Source organism: Egretta garzetta, unplaced genomic scaffold, assembly GCF_000687185.1.
Source record: "Egretta garzetta isolate BGI_Z169 unplaced genomic scaffold, ASM68718v1 scaffold208, whole genome shotgun sequence".
NCBI classification, from domain to species: domain Eukaryota; kingdom Metazoa; phylum Chordata; class Aves; order Pelecaniformes; family Ardeidae; genus Egretta; species Egretta garzetta.
Window position 1 is genome coordinate 1,432,846 of NW_009260403.1, and position 22,259 is coordinate 1,455,104.

Here is a 22,259-nt window from a genome sequence, read left to right on the forward strand (position 1 = left end):
TAATAAGTTAAGTTTTCATGTTAACTTACATCACTCTGAAGATCGTAGGCTTTCCTAGCCTGTATGACATCATTCTGATCTGGAAGACAGATCCATTGGTGCAAGTAATGACGGTAATCAACATCACTGACCAAAGACTGACCATGTTTAGCTGACAGGATAGACAGCATGTCCACTGGTAGATGGCATTGTGTCTTCCATTTGGCAAAGTGTTTCTTGTATTCTAGTTCACTCTGAACTTTGCCTATGCCGAGAGCAAACTGCATTTTCGTATCTGCTTTTGCATTTGGAACTCCAACATAATGCCCCTTCTGCTTCTCATGTTCCAGTTTGTATTTATACTGGGGAAAGAGCAAAGATCACCATTACTAACAGTTATCATGAAATAGCTCTCAAAGCATGTGAAGAGCTTGATGCCTCTTTTGGCACTTACATCACTAGCAATTTCTCTAGAAGCTTTGGCTGCCTTGATTGGGATTGCATCTGCTCTCAAATCATAACTTATCTTCACCTCATCCCAAGCTTCTTTATACAGTTTCTGAAAAGACAGCAAAATATCACATATGCTAAATACTCCAGCATTTGTCATTGAAGAAACACATAGTTTACTGACATTTGTTTGCTGAAATACTGTGAGAATTTTGTGTGTGTTATTCTTGCTCCTAGCCATAAATACTGCTGCAAATCTTACTGCCTTTCAAACATGTACAGTACCTGCAACTCCAGTTTTGCAACCTATACAGCATAGAAGGGTGTTTGTAAGAGCTTAGAAAATATTTATATGCTTTAGGACCTCAGCCATTTCAACAAAATATTATCTCAGCGGTGCATTATATGAATAATTTTTAAACAGCTGTATGCAAGCATTTAATTTAAATTGCCCAAATACTTCAAGTACACTCAGCAGAGGGAAGGAAATGTTGCAAGCCCTGTACAAGGACAGACCACAATGAGATTCATGTGACTTAATCTTCAACTTTGTAAGTAACGTCTTAGAATGTTAAAATTCACAGGTCACACATACCATTTTATAGAAATGTAGAAAGTAGAATGATAAGCATACCTGGCTATAATTAGCAGCATTAGCCTTGGCTAGGTTGATTTCAGGTGTGTCTGCCATAATATGGATCATAGTCTTGTCCTTTTCCCAGGCTTCTTTGTATTTTGGCTGTTAAAATAGTTCATTTTATGATATTGTAATTACGGAATTTCACTTGTCAATATCATAATATCCCATAAATCTCTCCTGATTTATCTCTAAAAAATAAAGTATCTGGAAAAGCATTAATCTTGACTTAAAATACCACTGATCAATTTTATATTTTAGCAGTGAGATTTCTCTTTAACTGTTCATAGCCTCAAAACAACGTTAAGAACATTGTGACGTACAATGCTGACTTGTTCGGCATTCACTTTAGCTAGACAGATGTCTGGAGAATCAACAACACTGGTGTATTTCAGGCTTTCGATAGGTGTACGATACACGTTATCACTCAGGAGATCCTGGGCATGCTTCACTCTCTTAACATCCGGAGAGTCATTAGGCAGCCAGCCAATTCCACGGAGCCATTCCAGGTCTGACTTATACACAGCCTATATCAGACATGGTCAGAGAAGGAAAACGTTGCATTTAAAATGACTGTCTTAACCATCTTAAACTATACAAAGCAGTACATGTTTTAGAAAATGTCAAATCAGCTAGGGCTAGATTAATCCTTTTCATATACAAGAGATGTTCAGTGTCATATGTAAAATACAGTCTGGGAACCAGGTTTTAAGTACTTCATTTCTTAAACAATAGGTTCTAAACATTATGCAGTTAAATAGAGAGGAAACAACTGAACAGAATTGCTGTTAATGATGATGAGTATTACAATCTTAAAACAGCCTTCCTGCCCCCTCCAAAATACTTACTCCTCTAGTCACTTCAACAATTTACAAGTCCAAAAAAAAAAAGCTGCCTGCCAACCAGGAAATTTGAAAAAAGGAGGAAAAAAGAGTTTATAGAGGTAATGGGGACTAGAGCTAACTGGTATAACTCTGACATAGTAACAGGCAACATTATTTATGTTTTAATCGAGTAAATTCTTTAACAAAGAACAAGAATCTCGCTTCCAAAGCTCATACCTGAAACAGGGGAAGAGTGACTGATGTTGGCTGATAACCAGCAAACCCAGGTCAGGAAATGAGCTACACTGACTCCTCCTGCTTTGAAATCAGCCACTAAAATATCTTACCTGCTATCTTACATATCTTACAAGTTGACTCAGATAAACAGGAGTAATAAAAGCCACCTGATTCCAAAGTAGTAAACAGATGGTATAAGCCCCATCAAATTAAGAGAGATAAACCCATCATGCTCTCCAAATCACAATACTCCAAAAGCATATGTAACATAGCAGACAACTACTAATGCTTTTACAAAATTCAGAGGTAATACCAATACTTTTTAAAGGATAAAAGGAGCAGGTAAGAGCAGTAAAATGAAAAATTGAGTCGAAAGATAAATACTTTGTGACTGCATAATATCAGACCATCAGAATAAGGCTATAATACATTAAATAGCAACAACAGTAACTACTGCATCTCTACACATACGCACATCACTCTGCAGGTCGTAGGCCTTCCTTGCATGGATCACATCATTCTGGTCGGGCAGACAGGTCCACTGGTGAAGGTAGTGCCGGTAGTCAACATCACTGACTAGGGACTGACACTCCTTGGCTGCCTGCACTGACATCGCGTCCACTGGGATGTGGACCTGGGCCTTTGAATCGTGGTACGCCTTCCTGTAAAGCCGGTCGTTCTGCAGCAACATGGCACGCGCGGCGCACATCAGCTTGGGATCCTCCTTGGCAGTTCGGCACCCAATGTAGTGGCCTTTCTGCTTCTCATGCGTTTCTTTGTACTTGTACTAGAAATGCAGAAACAACGTAAGCAGCTGCACATTGCTCACCTGAATGCAACTAACAAACAAAAGGCTTTCAAATTCCTAAGTCGTCAACCCTTTGAACTGAACGTCACTCAGTTCTGCTGAGCTGGACACAGGAAGAGACGCAGGAACCACATTAAGAGAAGACTGTACCTCACTAGCAATGTCTCTGGAAGCCTTGGCGTGCTTGATGGGAATGGCATCAGCTCTTAGGTCATAGCTTTTCGCCTTGGCCTCATCCCAGGCCTTCTGATAGTGTTTCTGCAAAGAAAATTAATCACCCTCATTACATGCAGTCAAGACTCTCTGATAACAATGCCTTCTCTTGAAACCTACTCTGGAAGAGCAATTGTCATGCTCTTAATTTAATAATCTTCACACACATAATGATTTTATTCTCTTACGTTGCTGACGTTGAGAGCATTGACTTTGGACTGCAGCATTACAGGAGTATCAGAAGGTATGGAAATCTGCGTCTTGTCTCTGTCCCAGGCTTCATGGTACAGGCGCTAAGGAGAAAGGAAGCATAATGACGTTTCACCATGGTCTGAACACTTTAAAAAAGACATCAACAGGAATTCTTTGGTAATTTGGATTTGCAATACTTTCCAATTAGTCACTCTTATGGCCAAAATTCTAATCTCCACCACAAAGAATAGAAATGTCATCACATAAATGAAAGGTAAGTGGAAGGGTAAGCTTACATCACTGATCTGCAAAGCATTGATCTTAGCCTGGACAACGTCTGGCGTGTCAGTAATGCTGGTGAATTTCATCTCCTCCGGCCGCGTCCGGTACAACCTCTCATTCAGGAGTTCCTGGGCTTTCTTGGCTTTGACCACATCCACAGAACCTTCTGTCAACCAGCCAACACCCCTCAACCATTCCAGGTCTGACTTGTAGACATTCTACAAATAAACCAAGGGTTACTGACGTTGCACAGACAACTCTATGTACAGAGGGGTTTCACACAAGGCTTTCCCCAAGCTCCTTCTCATACAGCTACACAGCAAGCATCAACAAGACTGTGGTGTAACAGGTCCTTCCCATACACAGGTAAACCCCTGCCTTGCACAGCAAGGAAATTACTGGTCTTTTAAAGATACTTGCCACATGCAAACCAGTGGCATAATCTGCAAGCAAACATTCTGCAGCAGATCAAAAATACATCAGAAACATAAGTTTTCTTTCCATGTGAACTGCCTGGAATATTTCTGGCCCCCAAGCTGAAAATACTACTGATTTGGAAAGGATCATCCAGATGAATTAAAATAAACATACCACGAATGACTGCAGGCTCACAAACATGAATTTGAAACTATGTTTGCACAGTCCATCGCGTCCACTGGGATGTGGACCTGGGCCTTTGAATCGTGGTACGCCTTCCTGTAAAGCCGGTCGTTCTGCAGCAACATGGCACGCGCGGCGCACATCAGCTTGGGATCCTCCTTGGCAGTTCGGCACCCAATGTAGTGGCCTTTCTGCTTCTCGTGCGTTTCTTTGTACTTGTACTAGAAATGCAGAAACAACGTAAGCAGCCGCACATTGCTCACCTGAATGCAACTAACAAACAAAAGGCTTTCAAATTCCTAAGTCGTCAACCCTTTGAACTGAACGTCACTCAGTTCTGCTGAGCTGGACACAGGAAGAGACAGTCGCAGGAACCACATTAAGAGAAGACTGTACCTCACTAGCAATGTCTCTGGAAGCCTTGGCGTGCTTGATGGGAATGGCATCAGCTCTTAGGTCATAGCTTTTCGCCTTGGCCTCATCCCAGGCCTTCTGATAGTGTTTCTGCAAAGAAAATTAATCACCCTCATTACGTGCAGTCAAGACTCTCTGATAACAATGCCTTCTCTTGAAACCTACTCTCTTGGAGTTAACATCTTGTGTGCTCTGTTTGTCCCCTGTAACTGGCAGGGTCACAGTAATGACCTTGGCAAGCATCTTAACAGAAAACTTATGACTTAAAAGTTAAAGTAGGTCCAAAATCCAAAAGACAAAGAGGCGGCTGAAATAGTCCTGAAACCATATCACAAAGTCCCCTCTAACAGACCACTGCTGACCACATGCATGAGCTCACCACACAGGCGCCAAGCAGGCAGTCCAACTGACAGACTGTACTACCTCCACAACCAACCATGAATTCTGCATGACCCTACAACAGTTCGAGCTTCTGCTCACACACACCTGATCACAGGGTCATAGCTACTCGGAGTATAACACCCGTTCTACTGACAGAATGTATCCAGACTGTACTTAAGTTATGAAGCCTCCTCAGGCAGAGAGGCTCAGTCCATTTATGAGACTGAACAGAAACCAAAGTGCCTTCACGTGTCTAGAGACACCCAACCCGTCCAGGACATTACACCCAAGAACATGAGGACTCCTTTAGTGGCATCTCAGTCCACAGAAGCTTGGTCAGCCCAGGAGGTAACTTTGTCATTAGTACAGGTGGGTAAATGACACACTTTTTAGTTTGTTTCTGATGACTCTGAAAATTCAGAAACTGAATGCTATTGCAGGTCAGACTATATGGAACTCAGAAAAAAAACAGTAATCAAAGCACAAGCAAGACAAAAACAGGGGAAAGTAAAATGTCTGTTGTAATAGCACTTGAAATATTTCATGCCTAATTCAATCACATCAGGTGCTTTTGAAAAATATTTAACATAGTATCAACATCAAGAAAGGCTGGGAGTAAATACAGTTTCCAGGCAAAGCAAAAACTGAAAATGCAAAATGGGAAATGTTTCCAGCTTTACAGAATCTCCAGCGTATTAGTCTGATAAAGCTAGTGAGTGAAACAACACAAATCTGCAAAACGTGTCGGGTGGATGAGTCTACAGACTTCAGCAACAACTCCATGGAAAGTATTTGCCATTTTTTGTCAAGGGGAGGAGGAGTCGTGTGGAATTGCAAGTTGGACTTTGGAGTTTGCTTACAAACGTACAATCTATCAAGCAAGACAAGCAATTCCGTGAGTCACTCCCACGGGAATCTGTGCAGTTTAGGATGAAAAGCATCAGTGCTGGCATGTTCCATGGCAGCATTTCCATCAATTTCACAGTCACACAGACTGAGGGAAAATATAATGGCATGGATTCCAGATCAACACCTTGGGCCTCCTTTCTTAATGAACATCTGGTTAATAAACAGTGCTCGCAGGTTCATCAACAAGACGCTCTGCCTAAAGAGACCCTAGATGTAATCTACTGTTTACAGCACAAGCACATTAGAAGACAGCATTAGTACAGCACCATTTCCAGCGATATCTAAAAGACATGAGCCAAAAACTGGAAGAACAATTGTCACTCTTAATTTTGTAACACTTCACACGCATATCATTTTATTCTCTTACGTTGCTGACGTTGAGAGCATTGACTTTGGACTGCAGCATTACAGGAGTATCAGAAGGTATGGAAATCTGCGTCTTGTCTCTATCCCAGGCTTCATGGTACAGGCGCTAAGGAGAAAGGAAGCATAATGACGTTTCACCATGGTCTGAACACTTTAAAAAAGACATCAACAGGAATTCTTTGGTAATTTGGATTTGCAATACTTTCCAATTAGTCACTCTTATGGTCAAAATTCTAATCTCCACCACAAAGAATAGAAATGTCATCACATAAATGAAAGGTAAGGGGAAGGGTAAGCTTACATCACTGATCTGCAAAGCATTGATCTTAGCCTGGACAACGTCTGGCGTGTCAGTAATGCTGGTGAATTTCATCTCCTCCGGCCGCGTCCGGTACAACCTCTCATTCAGGAGTTCCTGGGCTTTCTTGGCTTTGACCACATCCACAGAACCTTCTGTCACCCAGCCAACACCCCTCAACCATTCCAGGTCTGACTTGTAGACATTCTACAAATAAACCAAGGGTTACTGACGTTGCACAGACAACTCTATGTACAGAGGGGTTTCACACAAGGCTTTCCCCAAGCTCCTTCTCGTACAGCTACACAGCAAGCATCAACAAGGCTGTGGCATAGCAGGTCCTTCCCATACACAGGTAAACCCCTGCCTTGCACAGCAACAAAGACACTTCTAAAGATACTTGCCATATGCAAACCAGTGGCATAATCTGCGAGCAGTCTGCAAGCAAACTTCAAGCAAACATCCTACAGAGGATGAAAAAACCATGGCTTCTTTATGAACTGCCTGGAATATTTCTGGCCCCCAAGCTGAAAACACTACTGATTTGGAAAGGATCATCCAGATGAATTAAAATAAACATACCACGAATGACTGCAGGCTCACAAACATGCATTTGAAACGATGTTTGCACAGTCACTAACAAACAGGGACTCACACGCCAGCCATAAAGCTTTTCTACAGTTACTCTCACTCACATCACTCTGCAGGTCGTAGGCCTTCCTTGCATGGATCACATCATTCTGGTCGGGCAGACAGGTCCACTGGTGAAGGTAGTGCCGGTAGTCAACATCACTGACTAGGGACTGACACTCCTTGGCTGCCTGCACTGACATCGCGTCCACTGGGATGTGGACCTGGGCCTTTGAATCGTGGTACGCCTTCCTGTAAAGCCGGTCGTTCTGCAGCAACATGGCACGCGCGGCGCACATCAGCTTGGGATCCTCCTTGGCAGTTCGGCACCCAATGTAGTGGCCTTTCTGCTTCTCGTGCGTTTCTTTGTACTTGTACTAGAAATGCAAAAAAAATATTGAAGGAAATAGTGAATCTGAGATGAATTTCTCATAATTTCATCCTGCTACTGATCTTAAATGTACTTTTTATGTTATGAAATATACTCATTTAGAGCTTAGAAATGCCTAGCGCATTCTTGCTCCACAGCTTTTTTTTTTTTTATTATTTTCATTGTAGTTTATTATTTTCTAATATCTGCTTAATGTCAGGATTTATAATTCAATGTCCCTTTTGGAAACTGTTGCCCATTTTCTTTCTGTAGTGAATTCTTTGTTAGTTGGCTTTCAAGATGAAGCAGATAGACTGTGTTTTTTTATGTTGTACATAGATTATTACTTCATTCTTCTTTCTTAAGCTAACTGAAAATAAATGTACATGAAGAACATACGTCACTCGCGATATCTCTTGATGCCTTTGCACTTCGGATTGGAATTGCATCAGCTCTCATGTCATAACCTTTCTTTTTGGCCTCTTCCCAGGCTTGTATGTAAAGTTTCTATACAAAAGAAGACAGAAAATGGCTTCTCAATATTCTGAAAGATGGAGTTTCTGTATTTCATATTTTTTTCTTAAAATTTTCATGAGTGCATATTTTAGAAGATCTTTATGGTTAAAGACATGCTTACTTAATTTCTGAATTTCCATTACTTTAGTATATGTTTAAATATTCTTACATGGCTGACATTAGCTGCATTGGCCTTCGCTAACAAAATTGTCGGTGTGTCAGGCATGACGTGAATTGATGTTTTGTCTGCATCCCAGGCTTCTGTGTATAAACGCTAGGAGAGAGGAAAACACATTCCTTTAAAAAGATTCTTTATACGTGTCATGATGGAAAGACTGCAAATCTGAAAGCAGTAGTTATCAAAAAGATATCCATGATATAAAAGAAAAGTAATCTTGAAGCAGAACAAGATATATATAACCAAATTAATACACTTGTCCAAAGAAAGTAATTAACAAATTGTGAGGGGTGGTTCAAGCAAGTTTGAAATACCCTGGCATAGCAATGCTTCTCACTGAGAAGCTCAAGAAGGAAACTTTGTCCTTCCTCATTTTTTCTCAGGTTAAGTTGGCACGGCAATTAATTGATCTAGGATTGCTGGGAAACTGTTGTAGGAGGAAAACGATATTCATTATTCCGCTGTATCTGTACAAGTTAGTTGATTGATATTTCTTATTAAAAGAGTACTCCGTGACTTTCATCTTCCAGGTCTCAGGTAAATTGCAGAAGCTTCACTTCCATAGAACATAAGCTGCTTCCTCATAGCTTGTTCACCATGTGGTATGACATTCAGTCAACAATACGTCATTATAGCAGCTGCAGTAAAAGCCTCAATATTCTGCTACATCCTATCTTACAGCATGGGCATGGGGCCACCACCCCTGGACATACCCTAACACCTCGCTGGAACATTGTTTCTGCAGATTTCACAGTGTTGCCTAAGAACTGCAAAAAAATTTAGCCTGTTCTGTCAGAGAGGAGCTTTGTATAGTGAAGTAGCATTAACAAAACAGAAAAAGCATACCAAACAAACATTTAAAAATAGGATTTCAGCCGAGATGGGAGTAAGAGGAGAATTCACCAGAATTTTTTGTATTACTCTTGAAAAATATGTGATTTAGGTGATTTTTTTCTGGATATTTTTTACTAAGTATTCAGTTCAGACAGAGCCTGGAGGTAACAGCTTTCCTGTGCAAAGGCTCAGTTTGGACATTCATTTTCTCGAAGTCCACAATGAAAGTGTTTAGTCTTCCTTCATATTTCATACTTTTCGTCTCATGAACAAGTTCTATTAGCTAGCAATAGCAGTGATTTTGACAAAAAAAACCCAAACCACCTCACCTTGTTCATTATCTCAGCGTTTTGCTTGGCTAAGACCATGGCCAGAGAATCTGTCACACTAGTAAATTTAATTTGGTCCGCCGGTTGACGATACTTCCTTTCACTCAGGATTTCTCCAGCTTTCTTGGCTTTCTCAACTTCCACGGAACCAATAGGGACCCATCCAATACCTCTTAGCCATTCCAGGTCTGATTTGTAAACAGCCTGAAAAAATTTAAAAGTTCATTATATAAGGTACAAGTGTAATCAAATAATTATAAATAAGCATATCCTAGTCTACATGAACAATTGTATTTATTTCTGCGTAGCAGCAGAATATAGTCTTGAAAAAAATTGTTATTTTTTAATATTTAGTAAAATAATTATTAAATAACAAAAAGAATAGACTTACTGAAGAACTCCACAAATACCAGGGTTACACACAAATTACAACCCAGGCTAAGGACTGAGAAAATAGGATTAAACATGAATTTGATGATAGAATATTAAACATTTTACTTCTATCAATGTATCTGATGCAAGGGACTAAGGCATATTATACATCTTTTAAAAATTATATTGTACAAGACCCAGTATATTTAACTATGTATTACAAATATAACTATTTACTCACATCACTCTGTAGATCATAGGCTTTCTTAGCATGGATAACATCGTACTGGTCTGGCAGGCAGATCCACTGATGCAGATAATGGCGGTAATCAACGTCGCTGACCAACTCCTGACATTTCTTGGCCAACACGATTCCCAGCATGTCCACTGGGCTACTGAAGTGCGTCTTTGTCTTCTCAAAGGCTTTCTTGTACTCCCTGTCGCTCTGGATCTTGGCTACGTGCATCGACCACATCATCTTTGGATCGTCCTCTATGTTACGGGCCCCTATGTGGTGGCCAAGCTGCTTGCGATAGCCTTCTTTGTATTTGTACTGAAATAAAATATGTCCATGTTCACGTGGTATATTTATAAGTTAATAAATAATTCACACAGTTTAACATAATCATTCGTATTTTGTTTAGAGACAAACATGATTTATATCTTCCTACTGTTTTATTAATTTTCACATCAAAAGGATTTTATTCCAGATATCTTTATCTCTGATTTTTTATATAACTCTATTACACTTTCAGTTAACTAAATATTTAACGTCACATACTTACTAAGTTTGATATTCCACATTCTTTTACTATTAAAATTAAAATGTAAATATTAACTTATTTTAAAAGCTTATTACAAAACACCTTGGTGAAGATAGTCTGAGTTAGTCTTAATACTAAGTTAAAATATCAGTCTTGACAGAAAAACATGGAGCATGAAAAATTGCTATCCTCTGCCTCTTAGTGATGCTTCCTCATCCCAGGAGCAAAACCTGTCAAAGTCATTGCATATTTTTTTTCCTGTTTTTGTATTCAGACATCTTGAATTTCAATATGACACCAACAGAACTATTTTTTTCCTCAGGAAAAGACAACTATTTAGAACTTTTAGAATTGATTTACTAATATCTCTATTTTGGGGAGAGATTTTAAAGTATTTCCTATTTTGAATCGGAAATTAATTTGATTAACTCTAGCACAGACTTGTATGCCTTACTGATCATCCTACCTTAACATCCATGGACATCAATGGAACTATTACGGGGGGCATAGAAACAATCCTCATATTATTTTATTTATCTATTACTGTGATATACACTTGATGCATAAAAACACTGGCTATCGATTCCTTTCATGTTCTGAAGGCATGCAGTAGAACCACTGGATTTCAGTATTACCTATTCAATAAACCTAAGGTATCACATTAACAAACAATGCAACAAACATTCTGATTCTCTTCCATTACCAAATCCATATGGACATGAGAGAAAAGCTGCTTACATCACTGGCAATCTCTCTGGATGCTCTGGCAGCCTGAATAGGAATGGCATCAAACCGCAAATCGTGACCCTTCTTCTTCGATTCTTCCAAAGCTAGTCTGTACATTTTCTGTGAGAAAAACATTCACATTTTTGTTTCAAAAACAAAATTACACTTCAGTTAAGCACATCTGTGTAATAAAACAAATTAAGTGCCTAAACAATATTGTTAATGTTCAGACAACTTAAATATCTGAACACAGCTCTATCTTCTCTAGAAAATAAAAAAATGTGTATTTCAAAGATCTTGTAATTGCGTTGTAGACGCTTGGAAACTGGACATCATTTAGCGAAGGCAAAGAAAGGACTACTCTAAAAGTTAATTCATACCTTGCTATAGAAATGATTTCTCATTTATGGCAGATAATACATTTTAAAAGCCCAATTAGATACCCAGGAGGTAAATTCTAGCGAAAGAACAACTCTAATTTTAGCAGTGGAGCTGGCAATTTGTGAAATGAAACAACTTGACAATATTAAAATATTAATTAAAAGTCAGAGATGGCAAAATTGTACTTGTAAGAAATCCTTTAGTTCTCTCAACTCTTCAGTTTTACTTACTTGACTGTAGTTTAGTTGGTTTTGTTTAGCTAGCAGGATGTCTGGTGTGTCAGGCATGACATGCACCATGGTCTTATCTTTATTCCATGCTTCAGTGTATAAACGCTAAGAAAGAATACAGGAAGAGATTAATATTGCATTCCAAAACAAGTTAATATCTTACTAATCAGGTAAAACGTAGAGCATACTAGGTAAAACTATAGGAAATATAGCATGGATAAATGGTTATGTATTTAATCAGGTACAGATACCATTATTAAAAAGATAATTTATCTGAGCAAATTTAACAACACTTTGAAAACTGCCATATTACGTTAAGAATAACGATTAACCAAAGCATTATTACTGCTTACTGCACAGATATGGCAAAGAAAAGATTAAAATGTAACATGCAGAACATCATGACAAAGTTGAGTCTTCCATTACAGGGTCTAATAGTGTTGATTGAAATAAACAGAGCACACTATTTGAAAATACATCACCTCTGAACTTCACCATTACTTGTGATCATTGTATTTCTAGTCCTGTCTCCAGGGTTTAGGTGGGGTGTGTTACCGAATCGACTCACGACTCACCTTATTCATCGTCTCCGCATTCTGCTTGGCTAAGACCATCTCTAGAGAATCAGTGACACTAGTGAACTTGATTGTGTCTGGATGCTGGCGGTATATTTTATCACTCAAGATCTCTCCCGCCTTCTTGGCTTTTTCAACATCCAAAGAACCAATTGGGACCCAACCAATGCCTCGTAACCATTCAAGGTCAGACTTGTAGCAGTTCTATGATAAAAAAATACACAGGTTATTCTAATAATAACAATGCAATTTACACAGTGAATCTCTTCACAGTTAAATAACGTCATTATCAACTTTTACTCCAAATAAAATCAAAAACCTAGAGAAAATAACTGCATTTCATCTACATTAAGAGTGAAACCATTATCCAAGTTTCACAGAATGGCAAATGACAAATAGCCAAAATTCTGGAATTACAGAATTTAATTTAAATATCAATCAGTTAACATATCCTATTGGAGATATGAGTTTCAATTAGCCATGAAACTTAGTCTTGAAAATTTGGTTCTACCACATTGGTGTATGGCGGCCTGGTCCACCTATGTAAAATACCACATATATTCCTCGCCAAAAATTACATCAAAGAATAACTTACATCACTCTGTAGATCATAGGCTTTCTTAGCATGGATAACATCGTTCTGGTCTGGCAGGCAAGTCCATTCATGCAGATAGTGGCGGTAATCAACGTCGCTGACCAACTCCTGACATTTCTTGGCCAACACGATTCCCAGCATGTCCACTGGGCTACTGAAGTGCGTCTTTGTCTTCTCAAAGGCTTTCTTGTACTCCCTGTCGCTCTGGATCTTGGCTACGTGCATCGACCACATCATCTTTGGATCGTCCTCTATGTTACGGGCCCCTATGTGGTGGCCAAGCTGCTTGCGATAGCCTTCTTTGTATTTGTACTGAAATATAAATAAAGATATTATATTTCTGTATCACCTCTAAATATCAGTTTCCCATATTAGATATTTCTAATAATAATCTCTTGAAATTTCTCTATAACCTATAGTCAAAAAAATGTAACAGTCAAAGCAATTCTGGGGCTAGTAACATGGATTCTCACATTAAATGAGTTAGAACCCTAAATAGAGATTTTTAAGTATGTCTTTTTGAAAAAATGCTCTTCACTAATATTAGTGAGAAATAATCCTCTCCTTATTAAGTATATTTAATCCTTATTAAAATATAATACTAATCCTTATTAAATATAATAATTTACTGTTAAGATGTAATTAAAGATACAGGTTTATGAGCTATAAAATTAACATGATAGCATTACACTGTCTTCAAAACTTCTCAACATTTAATTTTTACAAATAAGTCTTTAAATTTATATAAGAATTTACTTCCAAAAATCTATTATCTGAGGTCACAGTTTAACTGAAATGCCTTTTACAGAATCCAGCTGATAACTTCCAGGTTGCAGAGATCAGACGTAAACACACAAAGAAACAAAAAGTAGTTTCTTACATCACTGGCAATTTGCCTGGATGCTTTGGCAGCTTGAATGGGGATAGCATCACTTCTCAGATCATAGCCTTTCTTTTTTGCTTCTTCCATGGCCTGTTTGTAGAGTTTCTAGGTGAAGAATTAAACAATGGGATTCATGTAAGTTCCATATTGCATTCCATGCAAATCAAACTGCTTGTAAATAGAGTAGATTTAAAAAACTGTGTTAAGATTTACCTAACTTTCTTAACTCAAAGCTCCAGATCAGTAGCTGATACAAATTCATATCAAAGGAAGATCTGTGCTAAATACACTAGCTAACATTTTCTTTTCTTTCAATACTTTAAATAACATAACACTGACTACAATTTTAGAGATAAACTATTCTTCTATACAAGTGGAGTAAAACTTTTTTAAACCCACTTCTTACTGATGTGAATTTATTTGCCTAAACTAGCATTGAACGCTGGGATCACTGCTCTTCAGAATTGTGCTGGAAATTACCTTTTTGGTATTTCCAATGTTGGAATTAATTTCATGCCTTCCCAACAGTATGCATGCTGGTAGAAATTACTCCCAGAAATTCACTGGAGACACAAAACTTCTCATGGAATTTATTCTCAATAATGCTCACTGTTGTACGCATGCACTACTGTACAAATACGCAGATGATGTATTTTAAAGTCACAATTTTGAGGATAAATATTGGGAGCTACTTAAAGAAACTGAGGTATCATCTATATAAGGTTTATCAGAATACTGAGGATCCAGCCATGAAACAGACCAGTTACATTTGGAGAGCTAATACACTCACCAAACTGTAGTTTTGCATGTTCTGTTTTGCCAGTGTGATTTCAGGTGTGTCAGGCATTATGTGGATTTGTGTCTTGTCTTTATCCCAGGCCTCAGTATATAAACGCTGCGGGAGAAATAATGTACATTAAAGGCAGAAAAAGAAAGCTGACCGCTTGGAGATCACCTAAAACATAGGAAGAATTACAGATCTGTACGCCAAGTCTAAAAAATCCTTATTCCTTATATAGCAATGAGATTTTATATTCACTCCTCTAGATACTTAATGTCCAGGTTAAGAATTAGTAACCTAGAAAGAATTCTGTTGAAAAAAAAAATCTAGAAAAAAGACACAGAATGCTTATCAGACACATAGAGATCTAAGCTGTAAGAACAGACCTGTTTGACAGAGGAAATGGTTTTATTGACATAAATAGGATCGACCTCAGGACCACAGATTCCAAAAAAATTCCTACATTTTAAGTACTATGCTGAATTGTTTAAAATATGGATATTTCAAAGACTGCCCTAAAACAAGTAGTTTATCAATTACTAGATTACTAGACAAACTTGATAAGTTATTAGACAAATTGCTATATTAAAAATTAGATTAAAGTAACACATTACTAGATATATAGTAGAGTATATGGAAAGCTTCACAACTGATAATTCTAATTTAACTTGGTAACTTGGAAGATATTATTAAATTATCATTTGCTGAAAGTAAGTTACCTGTTGATTACCAAGAATGTAACTTACATTTTTAAAGCCTTGCTGTGCTGAAATCTCACACAGCAAACACATCTGTATTTCTAGTCCTGTCTCCAGAGTTTAGGCAGAGACTGCTGGTGTGTTACCGAATCGACTCACGACTCACCTTATTCATCGTCTCCGCATTCTGCTTGGCTAAGACCATCTCTAGAGAATCAGTGACGCTAGTGAACTTGATTGTGTCTGGATGCTGGCGGTATATTTTATCACTCAAGATCTCTCCCGCCTTCTTGGCTTTTTCAACATCCAAAGAACCAATTGGGACCCAACCAATGCCTCGTAACCATTCAAGGTCAGACTTGTAGCAGTTCTATTACAAAATACAAAGATGGCTGTCTCATTAATATTGCCAGTTAAACATTTCATATATACCATGCAACTAATGCTTACTTTCTGTAAGTTGCCTTCCTCATAGTTCAATCTGCAAAACAATCTCTGTTAGCAACCTAGATTCAAACCCCTTATCTGCCTTCAAGAGGTATCATTCACCCAACAACATGTTGGGGAATGGTCAAAGAGTAATGGGTTTAAAACGAAACACTGAAAGTCAGTATAAACTTTTCCTGCAACATAAATGGTCCCAGCAAATAAATGGTCACCCACTAAGAAAGCAGGTCTTAATTTAAACCATTTTCTCCAGGACAGAACAAAGGCATTCCCTCAACTGAAGCCACGCAATTAAAAAAAAAGTCATACCAGGCAATTTCCTCTTTATACACAGTTAATCTCCATATAATGGGATTAAGATTGTCTATTATAAAGCATTATGTGCAGCTAGTTCTACTGTTCATCTAACTGATTAGCTGTATACAAACCTCTACAATACTCAATCTTTCTTAAACACAGAATCATTCAATCCTAAAAATCAATAGGTAAATCAAAACACAAGGTGAAAAAACACTATATGAGGGAGTCAGTTGAGGCGGATTCTATACTTAATATTCCAAGGAAAACGCATACATTTTAGGACTCCAATGCATATCGGCAAGTACTCACATCACTTTGTAGATCATAGGCTTTCTTAGCATGGATAACATCGTTCTGGTCTGGCAGGCAAGTCCATTCATGCAGATAGTGGCGGTAATCAATGTCACTGACCAACTCTTGACCTTTCTTGGCCAACACGATTCCCAGCATGTCCACTGGGCTACTGAAGTGCGTCTTTGTCTTCTCAAAGGCTTTCTTGTACTCCCTGTCGCTCTGAATCTTGGCTACGTGCATCGACCACATCATCTTTGGATCATCCTCTATGTTACGGGCCCCTATGTGGTGGCCAAGCTGCTTGCGATAGCCTTCCTTATACTTGTACTATAGGCAATAAAAAGTTCAGTGAGTTAGAATTTCTTTTTTTTTTTATGGCCCTAACAGCCCCTGTGCCACAACTGACAGAGAATTTAGTATCTGAAGGCACAGAGATTTTAGAGTCAGAAAGTATTCTGCTGGTGAGCTACAATGTACAGCTACAAAAGGATCCATGTTACATTATCTGCCTGACATGACCTTCAGATTTTCAAAGCAACTCCCTAGCCTACATATTAAGAGATCCTACTCAGTAACTGAGAGTAAAAAGAGTCTCTTTGATGGCAGTAATAGGAAAGGCCCAGAGTTCTATAAATAACCCCCACATAAAAAATCAGTTAGTGACCTGCAAGCACAATAGCCAAATTCCTACTCAACGTATGCAGGACATAAAAACTGGAAGAGCATAGAGAGAGACATGAAAGTCTAAACAGAGACACAGGGACAGCTACAGGCAGAACCTCCAGAACCAATGCGTTTACAGACCAGCTGAATGGTACTGACAGGTAAGAGCTGGGTTGCCTCCATTCCGCTAAGGTTACAAAACCTGGGCTTCAACGGCAAGCACCGGGGAACTCTCTGGCAGGGTGGGACACCAAGGGCTCCTGTGTACTTACATCACTTGCAATGTCTCTGGAAGCTTTGGCAGACTTGATGGGAATGGCGTCTGCCCGCATGTCGTAGCCCTTTTTCTTATCTTCCTCCATCGCAAGCTTGTACAGTTTCTGAAAGAGAAACAAGCATTCCCCTCACACAACACTTCTACCTGGGCCGCAGCCGTGTCCAGGGATGGACACTTAACCCCAGCTCAAGCACCTACCTCACTGAAGTTCACTCTGTTCTGCTGGGCTAGCAAAATGCCAGGCGTATCCGGCATAATGTGCACGCTGGTTTTGTCCTTCTCCCAGGCCGATATGTACGAGCGCTGAAAAAATGAAATCACACGTGAAATAAGATCACACAAGCACAGGGCTACTCAAAGAACAAACCAGCTCAACAAATTGAAGCAAGGGACCTCCACTTTGCACCAACTCAGGAATGTCTTTTCTTCTCCCAAAGCCTCCTAACACTTCACCCTTTTCTTTTCCACGCTGCACCCAATCTTTGCACCAACCACACAAAACACAGTTTCATCCAAACCAAGGAACACAAATCCCTGATGCAAGAGCATGCAACGTCCCCCTTGCAAAACCCAGGCCCTGGCAGGAGGGAGCCCAAAGGCCTGGGAAATGCACTCAGTTCCTTCATGTTGCACACACAAGGAAATCTCACTTGGTTCATTATTTCAGAGTTGTGCTTCGCCAGAACCATGGGCATCGAGTCAGGGAGGCTCGTGAATTTGATGGTGTCCGGGTGTTGCCGATACTTCTTGTCGCTCAGGATGAGGCTCGCCCTCTTATTCTTCTCATCGTCCAGAGAACCACTTGGGGACCAGCCAAAGCCCCTCCGAAAGCAGCTCAGCATCCTCCTTACTCCGCGCAACCACTCCTCCTACCAAGGGAAGCTCTGACTAACAAAACACATTCCCCTGCGCCAACCCAACAGACACCACAAAAGGGACTCCCGTTAAGCTCCCCTCCCCACTACTCAGCTCCCTATGCCTGCAACAGCTCAATCACGTGCCAAGCAAGCCACAAAGCCCTCCCCACCACCTTTGTCGTCTCCCTGGGAAAGACCGGCCCCTTTTGGCAATCTCCAGCTGGCAGGGTGACGGGAGGAGCCTTATCCCTCATCACCCAACGCTCTTCAGACCATTCACCACTGCACACGTGGCAGCCTTTGCCCACTGTCGGTCCTCCAGATGGAAATATCTGACTCCGTTGCCCTTCCCCTGCCATACAGAACTCGAGCCATCTCCAGCAAAACTCCCCCCGGAATGCTCAAGGCAAGACAGGACTCCTCTGAGACCATAAAGTATGACCCCACACAAACTTCACCCCTGTCCGCTCACGACACCTACTCTCAAGCAAGACAGTAGGGGCCCAACACAGTCTCTCAGAATCAGCCTACGCTTACGCTCCCCACCTGGACCTTCTCCAACAAAGGAACAGAACACAAGAGAGGCTTCGGGCTGTCACACAGACAGAAAAGAATAACTTACATCACTCTGAAGGTCGTACACTTTCCTGGCTTGTACAACATCGTTCTGGTCCGGCAGACAGGTCCAACGATGCAGAGGGTGCTTGTAATCAATGTCGCTGACCAGCTCCTGACATTTCTTGGCCAACACGATTCCCAGCATGTCCACTGGGCTACTGAAGTGCGTCTTTGTCTTCTCAAAGGCTTTCTTGTACTCCCTGTCGCTCTGGATCTTGGCTACGTGCATCGACCACATCATCTTTGGATCGTCCTCTATGTTACGGGCCCCTATGTGGTGGCCAAGCTGCTTGCGATAGCCTTCTTTATACTTGTACTGTAGGGTGGAAGAAGCTCATTAGGTGTCTGACCAGCTCTTCTCCCTTCTGACACTCCACTCTGTAGCTGCGCCTGTGAGCAAGTGCCATGCCCGTGGAGCCAGGCAAGATCACCACCTGAAGAGGTGTCTAAGCACAGCATATCCCTACTGTGCCCTACACTTCCATCCCACCCCATGCCTATGCAGGGCCACGGGATGTACATGGAGGCCTAGATGGCAACGCCAACCACACATGCTCCAGAACTAGGAGCGATGTGTGCCGCCAGGCAGGGTCTCCACACAACCTAAGCATCCCCACAGAGAGGCCAGCTCAGCAGCTGGGATGTAAAACTCAGGGAAAACCACCGGACTGCTCCAGTAGGCAGCCTGGACCTCATCCTGCACAGCCCTGACTGCACTCACCCCCACAGCCCACACCAGTTGACACACTCCACTGCACCAGGCTCCCCGGCACAGCGCCCACGAGACTTATTCTCCCAGCCCCATGTGGGTCCTCAGCTGCAGGCCTACAGCCACTAAGCTTGGGAAGTGACAAGGGGCAACACGATGCTTTTCTTGCAATGAGTATGTCAAGAGCTTATGGGTGAAAATTAGAGACCAAATGAACAAAAAAACCTGTGTGATTCCTGTCTATTACAAGCCACCAGATCAAGTTTAAGTCAAGACCTCTTAGCCAAACTAAAACACAAAACCAAAACGCATAGGCAGTGAAGGCAGGGATACACATCATGTGGAGATTATAGCGATATGGCCCAGGAGTGCAGGGAGCGGATCAGGAAAGCCAAGGCACAGTTGGAGCTGAACTTATCTAGGGATGTAAAAAATAACAAGGATTTCTTTAGATACACAGGATGACAAAGGAAGGTGAAAGAAACTGTACCTCTCCAATGAGCAAAACGGGAGACCTGGCTACAACCGACATGGAGAAAGCTGAGGTATTCAACAGATTTTTGCCTCAGTCTTCACCAGCAAGTGCTCTAGTCACGCCACCCAATTCACTGAATCTGAAGACAGGGACTGGGAGAATGAAATACTGCTGACCATAGGAGAAGATGAGGTTTGAGATCATGTAAGGAACTTTGCACAAGTCCATGGGACCTGATGAGATGCACCCAAGGGTCCTGAGGCAACTGGCAGATGAAGTTGCTAATCACTATCTGTCACATCTGAAAAGTCCTGGCAGTCCAGTGAAGTTCTCAGTGACTGGAAAAGGGGAAACATAACTCCCATTTTTAAAAAGGGAAAAAGGAAGACTCAGGGAACTACAGGCCAGTCAGTCTTACCCCTGCGCCCAGCAAGATCATGGGGTATATCCTTCTGGAAACTATGCTAAAGCACATGGAAAACAGAGAGGTGATTGGTGACAGCCAACATGGCTTCACTAAGAGCAAATCGGGCCTGACAGATTTGGTGGCCTTCTACAACAGGGTTACAGCATTGGTGAATAAAGGAAGAGCGACTGACATAATCTACCTGGACTTGTGCAAAGCATTTGATACTGTCCCACACAACAACCTTGTCTCTAAAACGGAGACATGGATTTAATGAGTGGACCACTCAGTGGGTAGGGAACTGGCTGGATGGTTGCACTCAAAAAGTTGTGGTCAATAGCTTGATGCCTGGGTAGAGACCAGCGATGAGTGGTGTCCCTCAGGGGTCTGTACTTGTACTGGCACTGTTTAACATCTTTGTTGGGGACATGAACAGTGGGATTGAGTGCACCCTCAGCAAGTTCACAGATGACACCACACCGAGTGGTGTGGTTGTTACTCTAGAGGGAAGGGATGCCACCCAGAGGGACCGTGACAGCCTAGCAAGGTGGACCTGTGCAAACCTCATGAAGTTGCACAAGGCCAAGTGCAAGGTCGTGAACCTGGCTCGAGGCAATCCCAAACATGGATACAGGCTTGGCAATGAGCAGATTGAGAGCAGCCCTATGGAGAAGGGCTTGGGGATATTGGATGAAAAACTGAATATGACCTGGCAAAATGTGCACTTGCATCACAGAAAGCCAATTGTCTCTTGGGCTGCATCAAAAGAAGTATGGCTGGCAGATCAAGGGAGGATGTCAGCTCTGCTCTCATGAGACCCTACCTGGAGCACTGCATTCAGCTCTGGGGCACCCAGCATAAGAAAAGCATGGACCTACTCGAGTGGGTCCAGAGGAGGGACATGAAGATGACCAGGGGGTGGAGCACCTCCCTTATAAGAACAGGGTGAGAGAGTTAGAGTTGTTTAGCATAGAGAAGAAAAGGATCTGGGGAGACTCGAAATTAATGAGACTTAATGAGGGCCTACAGGAAAGATGGGGAGGGACTCTTTATCAGGGAGTATAGTGATAGGACAAGGGATAATGGTTTTAAACTGAAAGAAGGTAGATTTAGATCACATATCAGGAAGAAATTCTTTACTGTGAGGGTGGTGAGACACTGGAACATGTTGCCCAGGTAAGTTGTGAATGCCCCATCCATGGAAGTATTCAAGGCCAGGATGGACGGAGCTTTGAGGTACCTCGCCTAGTGCAAGGTCTCCCTGACCATGGCAGGGGTGTTGAAATTAAATGATCTTTAATGTCCCTTCCAACACAAACCATTCTATGATTCTATGATGCTACGACCATTATCCAGACCTCTTTCTAAAAAGTGAAGTAAGACTGAGGAGGGTGTGCCATCAAGGGCTCCTGTGTACTTACATCACTTGCAATGTCTCTGGAAGCTTTGGCAGACTTGATGGGAATGGCGTCTGCCCGCATGTCGTAGCCCTTTTTCTTATCTTCCTCCATCGCAAGCTTGTACAGTTTCTGAAAGAGAAACAAGCATTCCCCTCACACAACACTTCTACCTGGGCCGCAGCCGTGTCCAGGGATGGACACTTAACCCCAGCTCAAGCACCTACCTCACTGAAGTTCACTCTGTTCTGCTGGGCTAGCAAAATGCCAGGCGTATCCGGCATAATGTGCACGCTGGTTTTGTCCTTCTCCCAGGCCGATATGTACGAGCGCTGAAAAAATGAAATCACACGTGAAATAAGAT

General features: G+C 41.2%; 1 protein-coding gene across 1 annotated transcript in view; it reads right to left on the reverse strand.

Annotated features, from left to right (window-relative positions):
• NEB (nebulin) overlaps positions 1-22,259 on the reverse strand; it is a 128,134-nt gene that overhangs the window by 58,464 nt on the left and 47,411 nt on the right. The window contains 31 exon segments of the mRNA XM_035898943.1: positions 30-341; positions 434-538; positions 1,064-1,168; positions 1,390-1,593; positions 2,603-2,914; positions 3,086-3,193; positions 3,337-3,441; positions 3,637-3,840; positions 4,291-4,443; positions 4,619-4,726; positions 6,294-6,398; positions 6,594-6,797; positions 7,286-7,597; positions 7,990-8,097; positions 8,276-8,380; positions 9,448-9,651; positions 10,061-10,372; positions 11,322-11,429; positions 11,921-12,025; positions 12,496-12,699; positions 13,091-13,402; positions 13,971-14,078; positions 14,764-14,868; positions 15,619-15,822; positions 16,509-16,820; positions 17,429-17,536; positions 17,632-17,736; positions 18,084-18,299; positions 18,892-19,224; positions 21,920-22,027; positions 22,123-22,227. Of these exon segments, the coding sequence (XP_035754836.1) occupies positions 30-341; positions 434-538; positions 1,064-1,168; positions 1,390-1,593; positions 2,603-2,914; positions 3,086-3,193; positions 3,337-3,441; positions 3,637-3,840; positions 4,291-4,443; positions 4,619-4,726; positions 6,294-6,398; positions 6,594-6,797; positions 7,286-7,597; positions 7,990-8,097; positions 8,276-8,380; positions 9,448-9,651; positions 10,061-10,372; positions 11,322-11,429; positions 11,921-12,025; positions 12,496-12,699; positions 13,091-13,402; positions 13,971-14,078; positions 14,764-14,868; positions 15,619-15,822; positions 16,509-16,820; positions 17,429-17,536; positions 17,632-17,736; positions 18,084-18,299; positions 18,892-19,224; positions 21,920-22,027; positions 22,123-22,227 (5,499 nt within the window).